General features: G+C 36.2%; 4 protein-coding genes across 4 annotated transcripts; all 4 read left to right on the forward strand.

The window, feature by feature from the left end:
- Positions 1-1,417: 1,417 nt before the first annotated feature.
- LOC110685640 (UDP-glycosyltransferase 89A2-like) lies at positions 1,418-3,129 on the forward strand. Its single transcript, XM_021862177.1, has one exon. The coding sequence runs from the start codon at positions 1,524-1,526 to the stop codon at positions 2,958-2,960; it is 1,437 nt and encodes a 478-aa protein (XP_021717869.1). The 5' UTR covers positions 1,418-1,523; the 3' UTR covers positions 2,961-3,129.
- A 3,543-nt stretch (positions 3,130-6,672) lies between these two features.
- Positions 6,673-8,508, forward strand: LOC110685697 (coiled-coil domain-containing protein 186-like). Its single transcript, XM_021862224.1, has 2 exons — positions 6,673-6,770; positions 6,888-8,508. The coding sequence occupies exons 1-2, from the start codon at positions 6,673-6,675 to the stop codon at positions 8,506-8,508; spliced, it is 1,719 nt and encodes a 572-aa protein (XP_021717916.1).
- Positions 8,509-15,157: 6,649 nt separating this feature from the next.
- On the forward strand, positions 15,158-16,075 carry LOC110685698 (UDP-glycosyltransferase 89A2-like). Its single transcript, XM_021862225.1, has one exon. It carries the CDS (start codon positions 15,158-15,160, stop codon positions 16,073-16,075), a length of 918 nt encoding a protein of 305 aa, XP_021717917.1.
- Positions 16,076-17,564: 1,489 nt separating this feature from the next.
- LOC110686060 (UDP-glycosyltransferase 89A2-like) lies at positions 17,565-19,401 on the forward strand. Its single transcript, XM_021862641.1, has one exon. The coding sequence runs from the start codon at positions 17,688-17,690 to the stop codon at positions 19,086-19,088; it is 1,401 nt and encodes a 466-aa protein (XP_021718333.1). The 5' UTR covers positions 17,565-17,687; the 3' UTR covers positions 19,089-19,401.
- The last annotated feature ends 196 nt before the right edge of the window (positions 19,402-19,597 follow it).

The following is a 19,597-nucleotide window of genomic DNA, read 5'->3' on the forward strand; positions in this document are numbered from 1 at the left end:
CAACTTGTATTGCTATTGGTTTTCATATACGAAGTAATATAAATTTTTAATATTTTCAAGGTCATAAGAGCAATGTACTAAGTACTCATATAATCAATAAATCGTGTTCCTCCCATTTCATTCCGCGTGTACAAATCTTATTTTGACAAATGTGATTTAATTAATATTGACAAATGACTGATTGGTTGCAATGTACAACAATAAAATTTCAACTTAAGCAAAATATCCAAAGGTTTATTTCACTAATTTTTTAATAAAAGTGTCCGGAAGGTTATACGAGTAGGATAGTAGGAGTAGTAGTGTAGTACCACTTGATTTACTAATTACTAGTATACTTGTCGTTGTCGGTTTTAGAAGATGTAAAGTTAATTTTTTTTTACCAAAGTTATGAAGGGGCTAATATCAATACATAAATAAGGTCCAAATCCTAATTGAATTAGTAAATATTCTTTATGTTCTTATTTTTTCGTCTCATTTGAGTTTTTACAGGATTAACATAACATATTTATATTTTTATACACGTAAAATTATAAAAATGTAATATTAAAAAAAGAAATATTGTACAATGAAAAAAATCTAACTAGTTTTTTAAAAAAAAAAGGAAAAAAATCTAACAAATTAATGAAAAATTATAGTCAAAGTTTTAAAACCTTAACCCAAAAAATAATATAATAGTATAATACTCGTATAAATTAAAAATAAAGAGATAGAGGGAGTAATGGAGTACGGAGTATTTATATGGAGTATACGTAGAGTATCCTTGTAGGTTAGAGTTGACCATCCTAAATAGAGTATTCTTTAAGAGGTATGTAACGTGAATAAGAATAGAAAAAGATGTGAGAGTGTGAGCCAGAGAATAGAGATACACCCATTTTTTTTTTTTTTTCTGGCTCTAACGAAGAACTTAAATTTATTATCTGACTAAGACTGAAAAGAATAATTTAAAGAACTTATTAACTTGGAACTTAGCAAAAACACTTGAAAAATAAAATACCTCATGAGATTTGTTTAGCCCCGGCAACACGTTAGCCTCCATGAAGTTTGTTCTTTCCCTTTTGACATTATCAAAAGAACAAAAGAACAGTATGCTACACTCTCACTACGCTACGAAGGGGGTAGTAAGCTCAAATATAGCAAAGTGAAGGCAACCTAGGTACCAAGCAATCAACGATACGCATACCATCAAATGTTAGTCCAAACGAAGTTCCATAAAGATAGAAAGTGAAGAAAATTGTTCAACAGAAAAGTCAAATTATGTAATATTTTAAAAACAGTGAATTTAACAACCAACAACCATGACACCAATATTTAGAAAATTTATATATGTAGATATTGAGACCATCAAATATCATATGTCGCTTGGTGTTCTACAAACGTGCAAAAAATCAATATTTATTTAAGCAAAAAGGAATGGCGTGACAATTTAAGTCATTTGCATTATAAGTAAAAACCTTACATTTAGTGGTTTTAGTCACCCCATCTACCATACATTAGCTACTCATTCACAACCACCACCAAAAGCCATGTCATCTCCCTCTTTCTCCGCCGTCACCACCACCACCCCCAACTCGAACACCACTCACGTACTAGCCTTTCCATTCCCAGCACAAGGCCACATGCTTCCTTTCCTAGACTTCATTCACCAACTAGCACTCAAAGGGCTAAATATCACCATTATAGTCACCCCTAAAAACCTACCTATCATAAACCAACTCCACTCAACTCACCCAAACTCTATTCATACATTAGTCTTACCCTTCCCTCTTCACCCCAAACTCCCTTTAGGTATCGAAAATGTTAAAGATATAGGAAATTTCGGAATACCTCCCATCATTGCATCCCTTAGCAAACTAGAAGGAGAAGTTATACAATGGTTTCAATCCCACCCTTCTCCTCCTCGAGCAATTATCTACGACTTTTTCTTTGGATACACCCAACTTTGGGCTAAAACGCTCAACATACCAACAATTACATTTTGCACCTCAGGGGCATTTTCAACTTGTTTTTTTCAACGTCTAATGACAAACATGAACGAGTTTCGTAATTTAGACGCTGTACAAATGCAAGATATTCCTAGATGCCCTTCCTTTCATAAGGATCAATACCCTTCTTTATTTGAAAAATATAAGGAGGATGATTCTGATTGGCAAATCATTAAAGAATGTATTCTTACAAATCCTAAGAGTTGGTGTTATGTTGTCAATTCTTTCTATGACTTAGAAGGGGAATATATAGATCAATTAAAAATCGATTTGGGTCATGATAGAGTATTTAGTGTAGGTCCATTAACCTCATCACTAGGTGTTAACAAGAGGGTTAACCCGGATTCGGATGTTGGTTATGGTGTACTCAAGTGGCTTGATAAATGCCCGGATGAGAGTGTTTTGTATGTTTGTTTCGGGAGTCAGAAACTACTAACACAACCGCAAATCGAGGCTCTTGCACTAGGGCTAGAACGAAGCAAGACACGGTTTGTGTGGGTGGTCAAGGTAGAGGGTAGCCAATGGGTCCCACAAGGGTTCGAGGAGCGAGTCTCTGACCAGGGTTTAGTGATAAAGGGGTGGGCCCCACAAGTTGAGATTTTAAACCATGAAGCAATAGGCGGGTTTGTGAGTCATTGTGGATGGAACTCGATACTAGAGAGTGTACTAGCCGGGGTGATGGTTTTAGCTTGGCCAATGGAAGCTGATCAGTTCCAAAATGCCAAGTTGGTTGTAGAGTATGCAGGGTTGGCGTTTCGTCTATGTGAAGGTGAACACACGGTACCCGACTCGAATGAATTGGCTCGGATCATCGATAAGTCGATGTCGATCAGTGAGAATGTACCACAGAAGGAGAATGTTAAGGTGATGAGGCAAAAGGCTTTAGAAGCAAGGAATGTTGGTGGGAGTTCATTAACTGATCTTAATGAGTTGGTGAAAGAGTTGAGCCAAAATGTTGCATCAAATTCAAATACTTGAAACTCAATGAATATCATTCACTTCTATTTTTAAGAATTTGTGTTCTGTCTTGTGTGTAAGAAGTTCCATTATACCTACATCCCTAACCAAAAGCAAAAAACAAAAAATTGCATGTATTTGCCAATCATTGATCAATAATCTCTTCACGTATTTGGTAAAGAGAAAATTACTCCCTCCGTACCTAAAAGAACGACCATTTTTGGAGAGTTTTCATGGGTATTAAGAAACTTAAGTTGGAAGTGTAAATGTATGGAGAAGCTAAATAATAAAAGTACATTGAAAAAATAAATTTATATGGGGTTTGCAAAAAAGTATAGAGAGAAAGTAATAGAAGTACATAGAAAAAAGAAAAATTTACATAGGGAAGCTAATTTTGCACAAATATTATTGCAAATAGGAGGGTATTTAATACAAAAATGGGATAAACATTTTGGGACTAAAATTGGGCCAAAAGGGTCATTCTTTTAGTTACAGAGGGAGTAACAATGTACTCCCTCCTATATCTTTTTATCTTCCTACTTTTTGTTTTTGCTATTTCTTTCTTATATATCTTTTATGGAAACGGAAAATAAGTTCTTTTTTATTTTAATGCACCAGTTTGATCGGTACATTTGCCGAGATGTAACTTTGACTATTAATATTTTTAATTGTCTATTAGTGAAAATTGTAACAGAATTAAATAATGAAAATAAATGCCTAACCTAATGACAAAAAATAATTGAGTGGTGATGTGAAATAATGAGAGGTTGAGTAAGTGACATGGCGTAATGGAAAGGGTTAACTTGCCACATAAACGTTTTTAGAAACGTCTAGTATAGATTATATACAATACACATGGCACATGACTTTATGAGTTTTAAGATAGAATAATAACGCTCAACCATATATAGAATATAAACTAGTTATTGGCTCGGGCGATTCCCGGTTCATTATAAATTTATTACTTTATCAAACTATACTTTGGCCTTGTTCGACACCGAGAGCTTAAATAGTGTGTATTTTTTTTTTAAGATGAGATCTTAAGTACGCAGTTAGTTGTTTTTGTGAGCTAGTTGGTTTGACTATAAATTTATTTTTCTTTTGTTAATATAGAACAAATGATAAATCAAATCTTTATCATTTTGATGTCAATATATATATATACTATTAATTATTGCTCGTACTCTGTAACTATAATTTTATGAATTAATGCACAAAAAATGGAGTAATGATTAATTTTTTACAAATTATATTATTGTACAATTACTAAGGATTTCAAGGGGAATTTAAATAGGGTGGTTACACATATGAAAAGCTTTTCAATCAAATTACATTATCGTGCAATTACCAAGAAGGGAATTTAAATAAAGTAGTGGTTATACATATGGAGAGTTTTTCAATTAAATTAAACATTAATACATGGAGGTTAAACCAATGAAGAGTTTTCCAAGAAGACTTCGATTATGTGGCAAGCTTGGAATGATGTGGCGCAATAACACAAAAGAAAAAATGACACATGGCGATATAACACTCCTTATCTTGAAGTTCTAATAATAATATAGATTGCTCATGTAGTCACGTGCTAATACATGAGAGAATTGATTAAGAATTGGGGTAGTTAATTGATGACTATAAATACTAATTAATTACATTTAATATGGTGCGGATCCTGACCCTTTATTACTTATTAAAAAAAACTTTATAACAACTCATTGTACAATACTCTCTCCATCCTTCTAAAATTGTATGTCCCAGTGAAATTTTTTAAGTCAAATTTTAGGAAGTTTGATCACCATTAACCACTAATTCATAAGGAAAAAAATAGTCATGTGAAATATTGCTAAATTCGCTTCTATATATACTTATAATATCAAATTTTAATAATGTTTAGTTAAAAATTCAAACTGGAAAAGACACATGTCCCCATCCTATTACACTTCTCTGTCTTCTTTTCCAATCTAATGTCTCACATGTCTTTCTTACATTTTGAATTTTTTTTATTACACTATCCTTTTAACTCTTTCATTAAACTTATATTTCATTTCCCAGGTACACTTCATCTTCATCACCCATCTTCAATTCAACCTTTTCATTTTCTCTCTTTAATTCTAGTCTCTCCATCTTCGATCTTTTTTTTGAAGTCTCACTTTGAATTAAAATCCCTCTATAAACAACTCGTGTATTACACGGACCAGGAGCCTAGTTTATGCATTAAGATGAGTTGAAAATTATGAATAATCAAGCGGTGTAATCTTTAAAGGATGGAGAATTTAAACACCGGGTTGCCAAAATTCAAGACGTTAGCAAAGTAAGATACGGACCATCATTAATTAATTATCGTTTGTTACTTGGTGTTCTACAGACGTACAAGAAATCAATATTGACACAATTTGCATTGCATTATAAGTAGAACCATACATTCACTGGTTTTAGTCACCCCATCTACCATCCATTTGCCACTCATTTATATCCATACACAACCACCACCAAACGCCATGTCAACACCCTCGTTCCCCATCTGTTGAATTGACTACCTTAATATTTTGATGATTGACTTACGTAAAACAAACTCTGACTAATGATGTTTATGAGTCTTGGTTGAACAAAAAGATTCAGGTACACAAATACATGTTCCGGAGTAGGAACAACAGAGTTTGGAAGACTTGATGATGAATGCAAGCTTTCAAGATGTCCTCACAACTCTATATACTTAGTTACTCAGTGTACGAGCTTAAGAAACAAAAGTGTTGGAAGGAATGGAAGGAATTAAGAAGAAACTCGAAGTTCCCGAAGGAACTTGACGATTGACTCAGAAAGTTTTAAACGAAAGTTTTAAAACAGTTTTCATATCCCTTAATTTAAGGAAGTGATAAAAATCAGTTTTGAAAAAGATTTAAAAAGATTTTATAAATAAATAAATAATTCATTAATTTAAAAAGATAAGTTTTAAATTAATTAAATATTTATCTTTTAATTAATAAATAAATAATTATCTTTTTTATTAAATAATTATCTTTTTGAATAACTGATTTTTTTGACTTGGTAAATACTGGCTCCTAGTATTAAGGAGAACGTTGAACTTGGGAGTCAAGCTAAGGAAATCATGTTCCTAAATTTCCTCTGCCTACATCCCAACTTCTCAGTCAAAGAGAACGTGGGATTAAGGGGGAAGTGGGAACTTGATGGAAGCTTGGTTTAACTCCTTATAAAAACAGATCAACGTTAAGTTTTGAAAGCGTGAAAAAACAATCTTAAGTATTCTGAGCATAGAGTTTCAAAGTGTTTAAAAGAGAAGTTCCTTCCATCCTTAGTCTCTTAAGTTCTTTAGGAAATACTTGTAATCATTGTGTAATTGGGTTTGGGTTGTGAGAGTTGTAAAGTGTGAGACTTGAGAGAGTTGTTTACACTGTACAAGTGATTCGGAGTAGAATCACAAAGTGTGAGAAACTGTGATTGAGGGATCACAGTTGGGTAACTTGAGTTCCTCACGGAACTTGAGTCTAGGCAACGTATTAGTGATTGTAAATCATTTTTACATAGTGAATTTATTCATTGCCTATCTCAATGTCTTTTCTCTTAGTAGTAGATTTAATTCCGCAAAATTTACCATAGTCTACATACACTACAATTCACCCCCCCCCCTCTTGTAGTATACATTGTTCTATCAATTGGTATCAGAGCAAGGAACTCGGAAAAGCAAGAAGCCCTGTCGAGACAAGTTCCTGGAGGAACAATGTCTAAGGACGAGAGACTAGCTGAAGGTTATTCTACACAAAGACCTCCACTCTTCAATGGGAAGTACTACGCCTATTGGAAGACGAGGATGGAGATGTTCATACAGTCCGAGAATTATCAAGTCTGGCGAGTTATCGAGGTAGGAGATTACGAGGTAACAAAGACCAATGCATAAAACGAGGTAATTCCTAAACCTATTTCTGAATACGATAGAAGCGACTTTGAGAAGAAAGAGATTAATGCTACTGCTAAAAAACTCCTAGTTTGGGGTTTAGGGCCAGATGAACACACTCGTGTTATGGGATGTAAAACAGCAAAAGAAATATGGGATTTACTAGAAATAACCCACGAAGGAACTCATGAAGTTAAACGTTCTAAAATTGATATACTGATTTCTAAATATGAACGTTTTGAAATGGGTTCAAAAGAAACTATTCAAGAAATGTTTACTCGTTTTAAAAATATTACTAATGAATTAGTTTCTCTTGGTAGAGTTATTCCTATGGATGAAAAGGTACGCAAAATTCTAAGGAGTCTTCCTGAAGATGAACGGTGGAGATCCAAAGTGGCAGCTTTGCAGGAATCAAAGGACTTTACAACTTTCAACCTTGAACAACTTGCAGGTTCCTTAATAACTCATGAGCTTCACCTATCAAACAAAAGCCAAGAAAGTTCAAAGAGCCGAGGAATTGCTCTAAAGGTTGTCCAACCAAGTGAAGAGGATTCCGAATCTGGAGAGGAAGAAGCTGCCATGCTAGTCAGGAAGCTAAAAAAGATGTACCGCAACAAAAGGTTTGGTGACCAAAAGAAAAGGAACTTCTTGAAAAACCAATATTCCAAGGAAACTGGAGGATGCCACAAATGTGGGAACACAGATCACTTCATCAAGGAATGCCCTCTCTGGGAATCAGAAAAAGGAAAAGGCAAAATGAAGGAACACGGAAAATCTAATACTCCAAACTTTTCAAAATCTGATTACAGGAAAGCCATGATAGCTGCGTGGGGAGACACAAGTTCCGAGGATGAAGAAGAATCCACGGAAGAAGAGACGGCAAACCTGTGTTTGATGGCTAAACACAGTGAGTCTGCTAAAAAGTCAGAGGAGGTAAATCTCGAACCTAAATTTCTGAAATCCCTGTCAAAAGACAAATTAATTTCTTTGCTCATAGAAACTTTGGATGAATATAAAGAAATATGTCTTAAACTTGGACAAAATGAAAAAGCTCTAGAAATCTATAAGGATCATATGAAATATTTGAATAGTTCAAGAACAGATGTTCAGGGAAGATTCTTTGATTTGCTAGATAGAAACTCTATGCTAAAGGAAACATTGGAAAGAGTCAAAAATGAAAATATCATGTTAAATGTTGAATTGACTCAGTATAAATTGTTATGCACTAACATTGATTCTAATAATGCTCTTCAATTGCCTTTAGTAACCTTTAATGATGATCTTGAAAATTTGAAAAAAGAATTGCAGGTTACTAAAGACAAAAATGAATCCCTTGAAAAGGATTTAGAAAGAGCTAGAAACAACAAAAGTGCAATCCACATGGGAGTTCCAAAGTGGATATCTGAAGCTCAAACCAGAAGGACAGAGGGTTTGGGTTTCAACCACAAAAAGAAGAACAGTGGTAAAAATAAAAAGTACGTGGAACTCCCTAGTGAGACTGTGTGTTCCTTCTGTGGCAAGTCAGGACACAAAGACACTGAATGTAAAAGGAAGAAACTCAAGTCTGCTAAAAACATGAACTATGTATGGCAAAAGAAAGTTGAGTCTAATGTGTCAACGCAGGAACCCATGAAAGATGGGGTTCCTGAATCTAACCCTTAGTTTCTTTTGCAGGTCGTAGTGAGGGGGAACAACCAATGGTACCTCGATAGTGGTTGTTCCAAGCACATGACAGGAGATAAATCAAGATTTCTCTCACTGACGGCCTATACAAGAGGAACAGTGACCTTTGGTGATAACAAGAAAGGCAGCATTGTTGCCGTAGGAAAAGTTGGAAGGTCAAGTTCCCAAGCTATTGATAATGTTTTTTTAGTCGAGGGCCTCAAAAATAGCTTATTAATCATATCACAATTTTGTGATAAAGGAAACTCTGTAAGTTTTGATTCTGAAAAATGTAGCATCATTCAGAATGACACTGGGAAAGTTTTGCTGGAAGGAACTCGGAAAGGAAACACTTATACAGTGGATCTCAATACAGTTCCGAGGAACAACTTAACTTGCCTCAGTGTCATTGAGGATGATCCTTTACTGTGGCATAAACGTTTTGGTCATGCAAGTTTCTCTTTGATTGATAAGTTAAGAACAAGGAACTTGGTAGAGGGACTTCCTTCAATCAAGTTCCTATGTGACAAAATTTGTGACGCTTGTGTGAAAGGAAAGCAGGTCAGGACATCCTTTAAATCCAAGAAGATGGTGAGTTCCACGAAACCCTTAGAGTTAAGTCATATGGATTTATGTGGTCCTATGAGAATTCAAAGTAGAAGTGGAAAGAAGTACGTCTTGGTAATTGTTGATGATTATTCTAGATTTACATGGGTTATTTTTATGTCTAGTAAGGATGAGACTTTTGACGAGTTTGTTACATTTTCCAGGAGAATTCAAAAGTCCACAGGTCATAAACTGATACACCTTAGATCCGATCATGACAGGGAACAAGGCTTAAGTCATAATTTCTCAGCTCCAAGAACTCCACAGCAAAATGGAGTTGTGGAAAGGAAGAACAGAACCTTAGAAGACATGGCTCGAACCTTGTTAATAGCCAGCGATCTTCCAAGGAACTTCTGGGCAGAAGCCGTGAATACATCCAGTTATATTATAAATCGTGTCATGCTAAGGCCTATATTAAATAAGACACCCTATGAACTGATGAAAGGCAGAAAACCGAACATATCTCATCTTAAAGCATTCGGTTGTAAATGTTTTGTGCATAATAATGGTAAAAGAAACATAGGGAAATTTGATGAAAGAAGTGATGAAGCTGTATTTCTTGGATATGCTACTAACAGTAAAGCGTATAGAGTTTACAAACAACGTACTATGTGTGTTGAGGAAAGTGTGCGTGTTATATTTGATGAAACTAATCCACTTCCATGTACACAGGAACATGAGGACTATGACTTTGAAATTGGTCTAGTACGTTCTCAAGAACAAGAAGAAGATGCAATAATTCCAAATAAGCAGCCAACTCGAGTAAATGAAAATCATGAAAATCCGGAGAAGGAACTCGACATACTGACTGAAGTTCCTTCGACAGAACAGCCTCAGATTGAAGAACCTGCCGAGGAACCAATAACACAAGAGGAAATCACTGAAGAAGAAGCAACTGGCTCAGAAAATAAGAATAGTCGAGTTACTATCCAAACCTTCCAGCCCAAACCTTGGAAGCACCAAAAGTCACACCCACTGGACAAAATTATTAGTGACTTATGCAAAGGAACTCAGACTAGATCGCAAATGAGGAACTTCTGTGCCTTCAATGCTTTTCTATCTACTTTGGAACCTCGCAACCATAAAGAAGCCTTAGAAGACCCTGACAGGATTATAGCCATGCAAGAGGAACTTAATGAATTCAAAAGAAATCAGGTATGACATCTTGAACCTAAGCCACTAGATAAAAAGGTCATAGGTTTAAAATGGGTCTTTCGAAACAAACTTGATGAATATGGTACAATTGTAAGAAATAAGGCTAGGTTGGTTGTAAAGGGATATAACCAACAGGAAGGTATTGATTTTGAGGAAACATTTGCTCCTGCTGCTAGACTTGAGGCTATTAGAATTTTAATATCTTTTGCTGCTTTTATGGGTTTTAAACTGTATCAGATGGACGTAAAGTGTGCGTTTTTGAATGGTTTATTAAAAGAAATAGTTTACGTCGGTCAACCCCCTGGATTCGAGAATCCAAACTTTCCAAACCATGTTTTTAAACTTGATAAGGCTCTCTACGGGCTAAAACAGGCTCCAAGAGCATGGTACGAAAGACTGTCCAAGTTCCTTTTGGAAAATGATTTTAAACGAGGAAAAATTGATAAAACTTTGTTTTTAAAATCTAAAGAAACTAATCTCTTAGTTGTGCAGATCTATGTTGATGATATTATATTTGGTGCAACTAACGAATCTTTGTGCAAGTACTTTGCTGACTTGATGTGCAGTGAGTTCCAAATGAGCATGATGGGGGAACTCAATTTCTTTTTAGGACTGCAAATCAAACAAACAGAATCAGGAATATTTATACATCAGCAAAAATATGTCAAGGAACTCCTGAAAAAGTATAACCTTGACAGCGCAAAGACTAACCACACTCCTATGGGAACTAACTCTAGGTTAGACGAAGATCCCTCAGGAACTTGTGTGGACCAGACAAAGTACAGAGGTATGATTGGTTCCTTACTATACTTAACTGCAAGTAGACCTGACATTTCTTTTAGTGTTGGTCTGTGTGCTAGGTTCCAATCAAACTCCAAAGAATCGCATCTAACAGCCGTCAAGAGAATACTGAGATATCTCAAAGGAACTGACGACTTGAGTTTATTCTACCCAAGAAGTGACACATATGATCTTACTGGATTTGCCGATGCCGACTATGCTGGGGATTTGGTGAATAGAAAAAGTACATCAGGTATGGTCCAATTCCTAGGATCTTGTTTAGTTTCTTGGAGTTCCAAGAAACAAAATACAGTTGCTCTATCCACAGCAGAAGCAGAATACTTAGCAGCTGCTGCATGTTGCTCACAACTGTTGTGGATAAAACAACAATTACGTGATTTTGGCATAGTTCTTGAATGTGTTCCAATATACTGTGATAATACAAGTGCTATTTGCATATCAAAAGATCCAGTACATCATTCACGTGTAAAGCATATTCATGTTAGGCATCATTTTCTAAAAGACAATGTGGAAAAAGGTTCTATTAAACTAGAATTTGTACAAACTGAATATCAAATTGCTGACATTCTAACAAAGCCTTTGAGTAGAGAAAAATTCGAAAAGATGCGATTGGAACTCGGAATGATAAAGCTGAATTGAGCAGTTCTTCTTAGAACCCCAAGGTATGTCTTAGTGAAACGACTGAGCATTGCTATATATAACCTTGGTGTGAAAAACATAATCTTGAATCTTGAAATGAAAGAGTGTGCAATTCTATTTTGTGTGTGATCATATGATTATGTCAATGAAGAAGACAAATTGAGCCATGTTGTTTCCAAGTTCCTTTTGCTAAAGTTACAAACCTCTGTACATGTCAACTAGTAGATCACCTCACGTAATTTACTGGAAATTTTCTTTTGTTATTTTCCATTTTTATTTATCTTTTTATTTTTGTAATTTTCTTATTGTTATCTTTTTCTATTTTTTTATTATTATTCTTCCTATTCAAAAATACAAAAATATTTGTTCTTATCTTATTTTTTCTTTATCTTATTTTCATCTTCATTATCTTTTTTAATCCTTTAAATTTTTTTTTATCCTTGTTTAATTTTTTATTTTTGTTAAGTTATTGTTTGATATGATTGCAAAATAAATTATCACCCACAATTTACCCAAACCCACTTCTCCATAAACCTAAACCGTCACATCACATCAATACCACTACTCCATAATTCCCTCTCTTCCCATACACTCAACCCACATTCACTCCACCTAAATTCAAGTCACCTAAAACCATCAGTTCACCAAAACCATCCACCTTCACCTCTTCAAATTACCACCAAACCTCCATAAAAACCCCACCGTAACAACCCAATCAAAACCCACCTTCAATTATCTTCTTCTTAGCCAATACAATGCAAATTAATTTCCCTGCATTAATGATCATCCACCTTGAGTCATAAAGTAGAAAATGGTGTAACATTTTTTGTTAAAAACCCGAGGGAACAAACTGAGGGGGAATCAAATATTGTTGAAGAAGATGAGGCCAAAAGTGGGGCTGATCTTTGTGAGGGAGAAGATGAGTTAGAAGAGGAAGTTGATGGTGTATCAAAAAAAAAAAAAAAAAAAAAAAAGCGAAATACAGAGGAAGTAATGAGGGAAAAAGTTTAAGGAGATTGAGGAACAGAAGGAGACAAAGGATATGATGGCGAAGAAGGGATGAAATTCACATACACTTAATTCATCAATCTGACTCAGAGGACAAAAATCCCAATGAAATTCCTAACCACCATGTTCCTTTTTCAAAAGAAACATCCCCAAGTTCCTTATCCTGACCTACTTAGTTTCTCTCCATTTGGCTTTACTGCATTTCGTGAATATCTACCCTCGCCCAAACCTAAACAACCTCCACAACACCCTCAGCCTAACCTTACATCACTTAGCCTCTTTTGCAATTTATATTGAACAGTGATGTTTTGTTTTAATTTTTATTTTCTGTTTTATCTAGCACAATTTTTTTTTCTTTCGGCTTGTACTAATGGAACTGGCTCAGTTTTCTCTTTGGAATTGACATTCTCATTTTGGTTGCATATGAACTGTGTGCGCATGCTTAATCGTTCATGAATTCAGATTTACTACTCCCTCCGTAGTTTAGTACTATATATAGCATGCTCTTTCTATCATTTTGATAATGTCAAAAGGGGGAAGAGAAGAACAAACTCAGAAAGCTGGACTCAAACCGATTCCCTTCAAGTCTTCATCATTTAAGTAAAGGTATAAATTTCACAATTTATTAATTTCATGAATGATGCAGACTTCTTTATCCTTAGTTTATTTTATTGCTTTAAATAATTTAATTGTTTTATTTAAGTATTGGTTACTCTGATTGCTTGGATGTTTGTTTTGTTTAACCGAGTTTGTTTTTGTTTGTCATCATCAAAAAGGGGGAATATTGTTGAATTGACTACCTTAATATTTTGATGATTGACTTACGTAAAACAAACTCTGACTAATGATGTTTATGAGTCTTGGTTGAACAGAAAGATTCAGGTACACAAATATATGTTCCGGAGTAGGAACAACAGAGTTTGGAAGACTTGATGATGAATGCAAGCTTTCAAGATGTCCTCACAACTCTATATACTTAGTTACTCAGTGTACGAGCTTAAGAAACAAAAGTGTTGGAAGGAATGGAAGGAATTAAGAAGAAACTCGAAGTTCCTGAAGGAACCTGAAGTTCCCGAAGGAACTTGACGATTGACTCAGAAAGTTTTAAACGAAAGTTTTAAAACAGTTTTCATATCCCTTAATTTAAGGAAGTGATAAAAATCAGCTTTGAAAAAGATTTAAAAAGATTTTATAAATAAATAAATAATTCATTAATTTAAAAAGATAAGTTTTAAATTAATTAATTATTTATCTTTTAATTAATAAATAAATAATTATCTTTTTTATTAAATAATTATCTTTTTGAATAACTGATTTTTTTGACTTGGTAAATACTGGCTCCTAGTATTAAGGAGAACGTTGAACTTGGGAGTCAAGCTAAGGAAATCGTGTACCTAAATTTCCTCTGCCTACATCCCAACTTCTCAGTCAAAGAGAACGTGGGATTAAGGGGGAAGTGGGAACTTGATGGAAGCTTGGTTTAACTCCTTATAAAAACAGATCAACGTTAAGTTTTGAAAGCGTGGAAAAACAATCTTAAGTATTCTGAGCATAGAGTTTCAAAGTGTTTAAAAGAGAAGTTCCTTCCATCCTTAGTCTCTTAAGTTTTTTAGGAAATACTTGTAATCATTGTGTAATTGGGTTTGGGTTGTGAGAGTTGTAAAGTGTGAGACTTGAGAGAGTTGTTTACACTGTACAAGTGATTCGGAGTAGAATCACAAAGTGTGAGAAACTGTGATTGAGGGATCACAGTTGGGTAACTTGAGTTCCTCACGGAACTTGAGTCTAGGCAACGTATTAGTGATTGTAAATCATTTTTACATAGTGAATTTATTCATTTCCTATCTCAGTGTCTTTTCTCTTAGTAGTAGATTTAATTCCGCAAAATTTACCATAGTCTACATACACTATAATTCACCCCCCCTCTTGTAGTATACATTGTTCTATCACCATCGTTGCCACCACCACCACCACCCCCGCCATGAACAACATTCAGGTACTAGCCTTTCCATTCCCGGCACAAGGCCACATACTTCCTTTCCTAGACTTCATTCACCAACTAGCACTCAAAGGGCTAATTATCACCATTTTAGTCACTCCTAAAAACCTACCTATCATAATCCCACTTCGCTCAACTCACCCAAATTCTATTCATACATTAGTCTTACCCTTCCCTCTTCACCCCAAACTCCCTTTAGGTATCGAAAATGTTAAAGATATAGGAAATTCCGGAGTACCTCTCATCATTGCATCCCTTAGCAAACTAGAAGGAGAAGTTATACAATGGTTTCAATCCCACCCTTCTCCTCCTCGAGCAATTATCTACGACATTTTCTTAGGGTACACCCAACATTGGGCAGAAAAACTCAACATACCGACAATTGCTTTCGTCACCTCAGGAGCATTCTTTACTTGTTTTTTTCAACGTTTAATGACAAACATGGCCAAGTTTCGTACTTTAGACATTGTACAAATGCAAGACATTCCTCGATCCCCTTCCTTACATAAGGAGCAACAACCTGGTTTATACAGAAAATATAGGGAGGATGACTCTGATTGGAGGATTGTCAAAGAATGTTTTCTTACAAATCCTAAAAGTTGGTGTTACGTTTTCAATTCTTTCTATTCCTTAGAAGGGGAGTATATAGATCAAGTAAAAAAAGATTTGGGTCATGACCGGGTGTTCAGTGTTGGGCCATTAAGGTCAATTTGTGGACCTAAGAGGGTTAACCCGGATTCTGATGCTGGTTGTGGTGTGCTCAAGTGGCTTGATAGATGCCCGGAAGAGAGTGTTTTGTATGTCTGCTTTGGGAGTCAAAAATTACTATCAGAACCCCAAATTGAGGCTCTTTCGTTAGGGTTAGAACGAAGCAAGACACGCTTTGTGTGGGTGATCAAGGCAGAAGGTAGCCAAGTGCTCTCAAAAGGGTTTGAGGAGCGAGTCTCGAACCAAGGTTTAGTGATTAAAGGGTGGGCACCACAGGTTGAGATACTAAACCACAAAGCAGTGGGTGGGTTCTTGAGTCATTGTGGATGGAACTCATTACTAGAGAGTATAATAGCTGGAGTATTGGTTTTAGCTTGGCCAATGTCAGCTGATCAGTTCCACAATGCCAAGCAGTTTGTAGAGTATGCAGGGTTGGCTGTTCATCTCTGTGGAGGAGAACACACGGTGCCCGACTCGGATGAATTGGCTCGGATCATTAGCGTGTCGATCAACGAGAATATACCGCAGAAGGAGAATGCTAAGGTGATGAGACAGAAGGCATTAGAGGCAGTGAAACTTGGTGGCAGCTCGTCATCTAATGTGAATGAGTTGGTAAAAGAGTTGAGCCAAAATATTGCATCAAGAACTTGAAATCCACGAATATCATTTTTTTTTTCAAGAATTTGTGATGTGTGTGCGAAGTTTCTTTGTATCTCCATCCCAAATCGGTAAAACAATTTTACTTACCTAAATAAAAATACTATGTATTTGCCAATCATTGATCATCAGTCTCTTCACCTATTTATTGAAGGAAGAACAATGTATGTCATACGAACTCAATACCATATCATTATATTATGGCACCCTATCAAGTCCAAACCTCAAATGAACCCCCTTCTTCTTACCTAAAAAAAAAACCTATCATGTCCAATAATTTATTTTACATCAAATATAAGTGTATACTCGCATTTAATTTAGGGAAATTCTCATTGATAGTGTTGTAATTTTACTTCTAATTATTAATGGATTTTTTTTTTCTAATTATCATTATCTTTTACATAAACAGCATTAATGAAAGCTTTTAGTTAAAAATCCCGTTAAATAACTAACTATCCTCTTCATCCTCATCTCTCTCTTTCCATTGATACACACCAAATTTTTCCCTTTGTTAATCGTTCTTGCCACTGCACCACCACAGCAACCCCGTCTCCGACACCTACTACGTCCTTTACAAATCAAATTTTATTCACTGGTCCAAGACCACTGAAATTTTAAAATTCAAGACCCTAAAATCAAACTAATTTTGCTTGGACCGAACTCAAAAATCGCCAGTCCAAAAACTATAATCAAAATCAGTATATATGAATAATGTAAAATTCAAAATGTGTCAAAATTAGAGATGTCAATGGGGCGGGGCGAGGCGGGACGGTTGTTGGCTTTTCCATCCCCATCCGCCTAACATTCTCATCCTCATTCACATCCCCATCCTCGCGGCGGGTCCAAAACTCATCCCCATCCTCGCCCCAGCGGGTACAAATCCAAAATCATCCCCGCCCCACCCCTGCTTGGATATCCACCCCCACATAATTCTCACCCAAGACTCGCTTAATCCCCGCCTCCCAAATATGACAACACTACATATATAGATTACAATAAAAAATAAAAAAAAATTCATTGTTGATATTACACCTTTTAATTTTTTTTTCTAAATGTAAACATATTACATTGTAATATATTTACTACTTTATTTTACATATTTTTTTTTTATATAAAATAGTATAAAATTATAAAATTTTATTTTTTAAAAATATATAGATGGGTATGGGGTGGATACGAGCGGGACGGGTGGGATAGAGTAGGGATGGGGCGGGTACGACCTAAAATCCACCCCACCCCATCACCCATGGCGGATATGGTTATTATCCCCGTCCCCGCCCCACCACCCGCTGCAGGAAACAGAACAAGGATTGGTAAGCCTCGAGCCCTCAACATGTCCACAAGCGCCACCATGGTTGAACCAGTACACCAAGGCAACAAGGTTCCAGCTCCTAGTATTGGACTACTGTCATTTGCTTTTTAGATTTAAGAGTAACAATAAGGCCAAGAAAATGAATTATGTGAAGAGTGGTGTTTCAAAAATCAACATGGAGGGGTCCATGTACATCATGTCATCCAAAAACTTCCCCAATAAACCTGTACTCCTGTAGTTGAATTTTCTTAATCGACCTCTACTCATATAGTCATATACAACGCTGCAAAAAACATGGCCGGCACTGCTACTGCCGCTGCCGTGACCCATATTTTAGTCATTCCATACCCAGCTCAAGGCCACATGCCTGCCCTGCTAGACCTGACCCATCAATTAGCTCTCAGAGGGCTTAAAATTACAGTCTTGATCACCCCAAAAAACCTCCCTGCCTTAACCCCACTGCTTTCAGCCCACTCAACTTCCATAGAAACCTTAGTCTTACCTTTACCTCCTCACCCTAAAGTACCTCTAGGGGTAGAGAATCTAAAGGATATTGGAAATTCCGGTAATGCGCCCATCACTGCTGCACTTAGCAAGCTAGAAGAGGAAGTTATCCAGTGGTTCCGGTCCCACACTTCGCCCCCTCAAGCTATAATCTCTGATTTCTTCCTTGGGTGCACCCAACATTGGGCAACACAGCTCAACATACCAAGAATTGCATTCTATTCAGTATCTGCACTTTTGACCTGTATACTTACCCATCTATGGGAGCATTCGGACAAACAGAATATTTCAAGCATTTTTGAATTTCCAGATCTGCCCTCGTCGCCTTCCTTCACTCTTGACCAGTTACCTTCTATATTTAGGAAGTTCAAGGAGGGTGATCCTGACTGGGAGATTGTTAAGGAAGGCCTGCGTGCAAACCCCAAGAGTTGGGGATATGTATTCAATTCTTTTTACGCCTTGGAAGGGGACTATTTGGATCACTTGAAGAAGGACCTGGGTCATGGCCGTGTCTACACCGTTGGCCCATTAAGCTTAAAAGGCTTATCCAAGAGGGTTAACCCAGGTTTAGATACCAGATATGATGTGCTCAACTGGCTTGATACATGCCCTGATAGTAGTGTGCTGTATGTCTGTTTTGGAAGTCAAAAGCTGCTGACAGAGCCTCAAATCAGAGCTCTGGCTTTAGGTTTGGAGCAAAGCAAGACCCGGTTCATATGGGTGGTCAAGTCTGACTCAAGTCAACAGGTACCAGATGGGTTTGAGGAGCGGGTTTCTGATCAGGGTATGGTGCTAAGAGGTTGGGCTCCACAACCAGAAATACTGAGCCATAAAGCAGTAGGCGGGTTCATGAGTCACTGTGGGTGGAATTCATTGTTAGAGAGTGTTATAGCAGGAGTGATGATTTTAGCTTGGCCAATGGAAGCAGACCAGTTCCAAAATGCCAAGCAGTTAGTTGAGTATGCAGGGTTGGCAATTCGACTATGTGAAGGTGAACACACGGTGCCTGACTCTAATTCATTGGCTCAAATCATATGTGAGTCAATTGGTCAAGATATACCACAGAAGGCAAGGGCTAGGGCAATGAGGGAGAAGGCATTAGAGGCAGTTAAAGATGGCAGAAGTTCAGCAGTTGGCCTAGATGAGCTGGTGAAAGAACTCAACCAGCTTGGAGTACCAAAGACGAGTTGAGAAAAGAGGCAGTTTCTGCAATAATAATTACACTATCACCAGTCATGAGCCTCTCTAAGCTGAAGAATAAGCAATCATAAGTCTTAATAATTTATTAAGAATAGTTACACCATCATCAGTTATGAGCCTCTCAAAGCTGAAGTATAAGTAGTCAACAGCCTTTATAATAATTTATTATAAGAACCAAAGTTAATTTAAGAAAAAAAGCCTTTGCGGCTGCTGTTGCAGAGTTGATGTACGCAAACAGGATTATCTTTGTGAAAATTAATTTATAATTTGTAAATCTATTCAGGTGTGTATGCTGAGGTTTTCACTTTTAGGCGTGCTAAAATATATTGTTTTATTAATGACATGCAAATATATTGTTTTATTAATGACTTGCAGATAGCTGACGATTGTCAATCCCTATAACGACCTTACATAAAGCAGCTAAGGCGAATAATATACAGCTATACTACAGAAGAGTAACTTCAAGAATTTGTCTCTCACAATTTACTCTTCAAATGAGA

This window comes from Chenopodium quinoa, unplaced genomic scaffold (genome assembly GCF_001683475.1).
Source record: "Chenopodium quinoa cultivar QQ74 unplaced genomic scaffold, ASM168347v1, whole genome shotgun sequence".
NCBI classification, from domain to species: Eukaryota; Viridiplantae; Streptophyta; class Magnoliopsida; order Caryophyllales; family Amaranthaceae; genus Chenopodium; species Chenopodium quinoa.